The 7,180-nt window shown below is 46.7% G+C and overlaps 1 protein-coding gene across 10 annotated transcripts in view; it reads right to left on the reverse strand.

Moving 5' to 3' along the window:
- SIK3 (SIK family kinase 3) overlaps positions 1 to 6,972 on the reverse strand; it is a 251,912-nt gene extending 244,940 nt beyond the window's left edge. For 8 of the 10 annotated variants that reach the window (XM_063608271.1, XM_034933783.3, XM_034933781.3 and 5 more), the window contains exon 1: positions 6,224 to 6,511. In XM_063608271.1, coding sequence (XP_063464341.1) covers positions 6,224 to 6,496 — 273 coding nt within the window. In that variant the 5' untranslated portion in view covers positions 6,497 to 6,511. Of the gene's footprint in view, positions 1 to 6,223 lie in introns of all 10 variants that reach the window. The other 2 variants (XM_034933786.3, XM_055094871.2) reach the window with 2 other exon arrangements.
- Between the last annotated feature and the right edge of the window lie 208 nt (positions 6,973 to 7,180).

The following is a 7,180-nucleotide window of genomic DNA, read 5'->3' on the forward strand; positions in this document are numbered from 1 at the left end:
AGGTGCGCATCACCACACCCAGCTAATTTTTAAATTGTTTGTAGAGATGGGATCTCACTATGTTGCCCAGGCTGGTCTTGAACTCCTGGCCTCAAGTGACCCTCCTGCCTCATCCCCCCCCCAAAGCACTGGAATTACAGGCATGAGCCACCACATCCAGCCACGTTTTAAAAACATAAATTAGGTGATATTAGTGCTCTGCTTGATACTCTCTGATGTCACCCCCGTGTCACACCCAATTCCATAAAATGGCCATAAGACCCAGATGATCTGGCCCCTCCTACATGACTGGCCTCATCTTTTCCCATCCTTCCACTTGTTTGCTAAGGTACCATGGCATCATGACCTTGTGTCTAATCTTTGACCAAACCAAGCTCACTTCTGCCCCATGGCCGTTGCACATGCCATTCCTTCTGTAAGGAATCTTCTGTCTTCCAAATCTTCCCAGGTTGGCTTTTTCTCATCACTCAGGTCTCAGTTCAAATATCATCATCTTGGAAAGAAAGGTCTTCCCTGACCACTCTATCTGAGGCAGCAGCCCTCCCCAGGGATTATCTAGTCCGTTTATTTTCTTCCTGGTATTCATTCCCATATGAAATTTTTATTTTTTTTACATGTCCCTTGACTGTCTCCTTCTACTAGAAAGCTCCAGAAAGGCAGATGCTTTTTGTCTCCCTTGTTCATTGGTGCACTCCAGACCCTAGAATGGAACCTGACAAAAAATTTTCATTCAATAAATGTGTTGAATGAATAAATGATTAAGGGAAAGGTTCCATCTCTATGCAGATGTCTTAGGTGTTGTTTTACAGTTACAGTGGCTCTGGTGAGTAGAAAGCATTTCTTTTTCTTTTCAAAGCATCCATTTTGTTCTCTTTTATGTGATGAACTAGAAAACATTAGCCAGACTGAAGCCTGAAAAATGAAAACAGCACTTCTGGCACAGAAATAACTAATCTGGGCACCTCTGGCTTGAGCGAGATCTATGACTTTCTAGGGAGCTGGCACCAAAGTCAAAATGTTAAAATAAACATCTTTCATGTAGAAAGTGGAATACTGGTATTTTGACTCTGGAGAGACTAGTCTCAATCAGTTCTTAGCTCTTTACAAAATTTCAAAAACGTTTAGCAACCCCATCACCACTGTATCAAACTGAACATAATCATCTTTCAATAGTCATTTCTAGATTGTCTAGGGATGGGGCTATCTTCCTCAAATGTATCTAATGTAAATTTTGCTTTCAATTTCTTTTTGACATAATTCTCTCCTACTTACCAAATGAATCTTGTTTTCAGTTTTCTAATGGGTGAAAGCATCATCTCATGTGCTTCGTTAAACTCTTCTTTAGAGGTGAAAATAATGCTTTTAGCCCACTTTGACTTGTTCTCCTCATGGAAATGAGTTTGCACTAAACCACACCGATGTGTCTGGCTAGTCAATATTTGGAAAGGGGTCATAGGGCAAAATGTCTTCTCTGTGTAATATTTAAAGTTAAGAATTCTGACCTTGGCCGTCTAAGGCCTTTGCCTGTGCACGCAAGGGCAAATGTGTCCTTAAGCTTGCAGGAACATTTCTTAAACATTTCACTTAAACCTAATTTAAGTGGACCTCTGGAGAAAAGACTGCACTCAACTCTGTTCCATCATCAACATAACAAAAATTAGTTACACAAAACACACTGAAAATTCAAGGCAGCCCAAAGCAAAAGCCAGTGTTGGTCACAGTTTTCATTAGACAAGTCGCATTGCTATTTTAAAAAAAAAAAAAAAAAAAAAAAAGTTTAACTAATGAAAATTTATGTTTTAAAATGCCGATTTCACGAGATTAGCCAGCCTGTACCCTATACAAATTAAATCCAACTATCTCAAAGTGGCACCTGCAATAGTAGCAAACTTTTTTTTTTTTTACCATGAAAGTCTATCGTCAGGATGGCATCTACCTACACAAAACTAATGGCATATGCATTCATGAATCGTGCCCAAGGGGTGAGAAGCAAAAAAAGGAGGACTATTATTATGTCCATAATATTATTATGTTACTAAAACACCTGATAACGATGATGATGATGGTAATATTTACGTCATGCTATTAGGGCACCATGCTGCTCTAAGAGCTTTACATACGCTATCTTCTTTAATCTTCATAACACCTAAACTTGTGAGGTAAGTACTACTGTCATCCCACTTTACAGATGAGGAAACCCAAGCACACAGAAGTTAAATAACTTCTCACAGCCTAAAAATATCCAACTATTAAGCAGCAAAAGATTCAAACTCAGGTTGCTTTATCCAAAGCTGGAACTCTTACCACAAACCAATAACAGGCAAGTGATATATATTTGTTGAAATATAGTTTAAACGTATTTGGCCAAAGGCTTTTATAGTCATGCATACTTTAAAAAATGCATATGGGCCAAGCATTTGGGTTACAGACTCATGCCTGTAATCCCAGCACTTTGGGAGGCTGAAGCAGGAGGATCACTTGAGTCCAGAAGTTCAAGACCAGCCTGGGCAACATAATGAGACCCCATCTCTACAAAAAAAATTTAAAAATTAACCTGGTGTGGTGGTATAAGCCTGTAGTCCCAGCTACTTAGGAAGCTGAGGCAGGAGGATCTCTTGAGCCTGGGAGTTGGAGGTTACAGTGAACTCTGACAGTGTCACTGCACTCTAGCCTGGGTGACAGAGTAAGACCCTGCCCCAGTATTTTAAAAAAGGAAAAAAAATGCATACAAAATCTATCTACTCTTTGTTCCCAATCATCCAACTAGTGAAGGTATAATTAGGCACAGGCAACAGACTACCTGCAATTTGAGAGCAGAAAACATTCTTTTTTAAAAATATCTTTAATACTTTATAGTTTCCTACCAAAAAAAAACAGAGCCAGAGAACCTCAAGCTAAGTAAGGCTCTTCCAAAGAAAAGGAAATCAAAGCAGGTAGGACAAAGACAGCCAGGGTGAGCTACTAACCAAAGTATGTCACAGCTGAACATTCTCTCCTGGTAACTGTTCTGCAGTGCCGCTCTAAGCACTGCAGTGCTGCCAATATGAAGTCTGAGCTCATGAATGCCGTGCTGCAAAAGTAACCAACAACCAAATAGGAAAAGCTTCACTTTTCTCTACTGATTTTATTCATCCCAGGATCCCACTCTAGACGGTTTGAGAGTTAACAGAATTTGGGAAAAGGCCAGCTTAACCACGCAGTATTGGATGGAGTGCAGTATCCTACTCAATAAATGAGGTTTACTTTAGTCTCTTAGTTCTTGGAATGGGTCATGTGTGTTTAAAAAAAAAAAAAAAAAAAGGAGGGGGATCATAATTATTTCTGATGTTCAGAAAATACCTATTACCTAACCTCCTTCAGCCAAAACAAGTATCATCTGAATTACCTCTGTCTGACAGTTATATATGGTTATAAGAAAACCCAGACCATTTCCTACAAGGGGAAAAAAAAATCACACACCTCTAAAAAACAAAACAACAAATGATACATTCTGGAGACAGATGGGGGAAAAAAATAACTCTCTGTTTCCAAATGACCCCTCTGCAGAAGTAAGATAAAGGCTGCAGTGCATGGGGAGAAAAAAAATTAACCTGAGTTAAGTGAAGCAGCAGCTTCGGCAACTTCTAGTACCTATGCACCTTCACCACCGTTATATAACCAAACCATAACCTTAATAGGCCATCGTACTGTATGTCGACAGCTGTTAGGCACATCTAAGCTGTCAGCATTTGAGAACCCCTTCCAAAGTGGATTCAGAGAAGCATGGAGCAGGCCAAAATATGCTCCTGGTTCACCCAGAGCACATGACAACTCCTTGTGAATTAAGCTTCACTCATGTAGTCAGAGTAATTTAAGCAGCAAAAGATATAGCACTTGTAACTGTAACTAGGAAATTGCACACTGCTACAGAAACACAAATGAATGCTGGTGTGGCTCCTTCACACATGCAACTCATTGTCCAAGCCATTTCAGTCTCATTCAAGACTTTGAATATTTCCATACATAGGAATTGCACAACTGCATACCACAAATGATCAAAGATAAAAACCAACATAAACAGTGACACCCGTTTGTAAACAAGCCAATGTTTAAAACGCTGCAGTCCTAAAGGATACCAAGGTCTCAGAGAAAAACTATGAAAAACACACGCACGCACACATACACACACATGAAAATTAGAAAGCGGGCAGACCAGCCATAATTAGGCACTGGCTTTGCTGACTACTGAAGATAGAAATGTCTCTTTTACATTAAAGCCAAGAATCAACTGTTTGCAATTACATTTACGAAAACATTCAACCCTGTCTGTAACAGATTTTATCAATATTTTGGTGTATCCAAGGGCTGGAAGATTCAAAATTCTTTAAATCATGAAACCATAAACCAGGCAACCAATTAAGTTCATGGAGACTATCCCCCAGAGGTCAGAGCAAAATAACCACAGGAGCACAAAGTGATTACACAGAAAATAGGCAGAAAAAAAGGAAAGAAATAGCAAAACAAGGAACAAGGCATATTGTTTGTAAATGTAAGTTTGCCTTGGCTAATAGTCAACTGGACTGGAAACACGGTGAGGATGGCAAGTGAGGAGCACACCAAAGTCTTGGCTCAATCGACTTCCCCTGACTTCCCCTCAGGGTCTGAGGGAGCCCTGGACTTTGGTATCTCATTCAGCTCTGACCTGCAGACTGGAGGCCCTGTGATAAAAACGGACAAAAAGGCTGAAGAGGGCCCTCCAGAGGAAGTGAAACTGACCAATCAATTCGCCACAGCCACCCACCCTGACACCCTGGTAAGAAGGGCCCCTTGTAGCCTCAGGCAGAAAGATGGTGGGGAAGGAACTTCAGGTTGCAAGTGATCAGGAGAGAAGGTCTAGATAAGTCACTGGCTTCAGAAAACAAGCCACTGCCATAAAAGCAAAAACAAGGTAGGTCATGACAACCAGAGGCTAGGCTGAGGAGGTGAGGGGAATTGATGTGGCTTTGGTAGGAGGCGGCAGCAGCTGTAAGGGTTCTTCATTCCTCAGGTTGAGGGAAAACACAAGCTGCAGTTCTAAACATAATGAATGACTACATTAAAAGTATTCATTCAAGTAAGATATTGAGCAAAGAAAATTTTAGAGTAAAAATGGGCTTTGCGGGTTCCACCAAAACCAAAAGATTCCTCCTGATGTCTTAGATTCCAGTCCTCCCAACGAAGGCTACATGAAAGTGCTACCATATTTCCTCAAAGAAAGAATTTTACATGCATACATATATAGCTTCCTAATTGACCTTGGCCAATTTCACTCCTATAGCGCCTCAAATCCCTTTGAGAACTAAGGGCTCGATGAGTGTAATCTCCCGGTGTCTGGGTTCTTCAATCACAAGCTTCCCCCCAACCAGTAAAAGCCCACCCTGGGTTCTACAAAGCCCACAATTCCCGACCCTCCAACAACTAAAAATAACCAGCAATCAGCTCTCCCAAATTGTTTAACCCCTGACTACCTAGTGCCATCATAAACCTGGGACACCCCCCACCCCCACCTCACTCCCCCATTCCCTGGGCCCCTTCCTGTGGACAAGCAAAGCAATTTCCCCCTTATTTCCCCATTTTCCTCACTGCCTCCTCCACTAATCGTGTCTCCTCGGGATCCCCTTCGCACCATCTATCAGTCTTAGATGATCAAATGCGGATTCCTGTCTCTGTCTTAAGGCACCAGGATCCTGGGACCTCCCAGCGCCCTGCAGACGTGCACATTCCCAGTCCGTGCCCCAGCCGTCCTGGGTCCCCTTACAAGCCCGGGTCTGTCACTTCACCCTTGTTTTTCCCCATCCTCCGGGTCCACATTTCATATGCCCCTGCCCTCATTCCCTTATGATTCCCTAGCTGCTGGTTCCAGAGTCTTCTGGGCTTACAGTCTCCCGGCCCTCGGGGAGTTCCGACCCCTTCTTTCCAATCATCCCCTTTACCCGCCTGCCCTCAGCCCCGAGGACCCCTCCCCGCGCCCGGCTCCTGGGCGCCGGTGCTCTGTGCCCTCGGCCCCCTGCTTGGAGTTCCGCCGTCTCGAGTCCCAGGTGTCCCTAGCTCCGCGCCCGCCCCGCCGCGGTCGGCCCCCTCCCGCCTCCCGGCCCCCAATGCTCCCACCACGCGCCGCGCTCGCCGCCCTGACCCCCCGGCTGGGGGCGCGGACCTCTCCCGGCCCCGCCACGCTCCGACGGCCGCCTGGCCCCTGCGCCGGTACCTTGGCCTTGGTGACGAGGTGCGTGGCCCGCTTGACCACCGCGAAGTTGCCCTTGCCGATGGTGCGGTCGATCTCGTAGTAGCCGATACGGGCGGGCATGGGTCCGCGGGAGGCCGGGGCTGGGGGACGCGGCTGGCCGGCCGCAGGGGACACGGCAGCGGGGGCGGCTGGGGACCCCGGCGCGGGCGGAGGCAGCAGGCGGCCCGCGGGCCCGGCTCCCCCCGTCCCGGCCCCGGCAGCCCCGCCAGCTCCGCTCGCCGCCGCCGCCGCCATCTTGTTGTGCAGTGAAACCTCCGGGGCCGCGGGGAGCCGGCTCGGGGGAGGGGGCAAGGGGGGGCGGGAAAGGGGGGGCCGCGGACGTCACTCGGGGAGGCGGGGCGCCTTCGCCGCCCGGCGCCCGGCTCCATGGCAACCGCGGGTCACGTGCCGACGCGCGTCACTGCCCGGAGCCATGGCAACCGTGACCTCACCGGCGGGCTCGACCTTCCCGCTTGGGCCCCGGTTCCTGAGGCGCTGGCTCCCGGGTGCCCCCCTCCGGGAGCTGGCGGTGGGAACCTCCGATGGGCCCCCAACCTCGAAGCCTCCGCCACCTTTCCCGAGTGGGGGGCGCAGGATGCCCGACCCAAAGCCAACCCCCCACCGCCGCTCGAATGGCCAATGTGACCTCTACTGTGACCTCTGTCCCAGTTCAACGATCACCCAACCTCCCTTAACAAAAAAAAAGTGTTTCCTCATCACCAAAAATACCAGCGTTGTCCCACTTTAGCCCTTGAGGCCACAAATGCAGGAATAGCTACACTCTTGAAGCAACTGTAACCAAGTTGGTAACAACGCAGGGGAATTCTTCGGTAAAATTCCTTCCTCTTACAAAATCCAGCTCACCCTGCACAGTCAACCTAATTGTCACCGAATATAGGAGAATGGGGAAACTAGGATTTGCGTGTTCAAGGGCGGACA

Source organism: Pan paniscus, chromosome 9, assembly GCF_029289425.2.
Source record: "Pan paniscus chromosome 9, NHGRI_mPanPan1-v2.0_pri, whole genome shotgun sequence".
In the NCBI taxonomy this organism is placed as follows: Eukaryota; Metazoa; Chordata; class Mammalia; order Primates; family Hominidae; genus Pan; species Pan paniscus.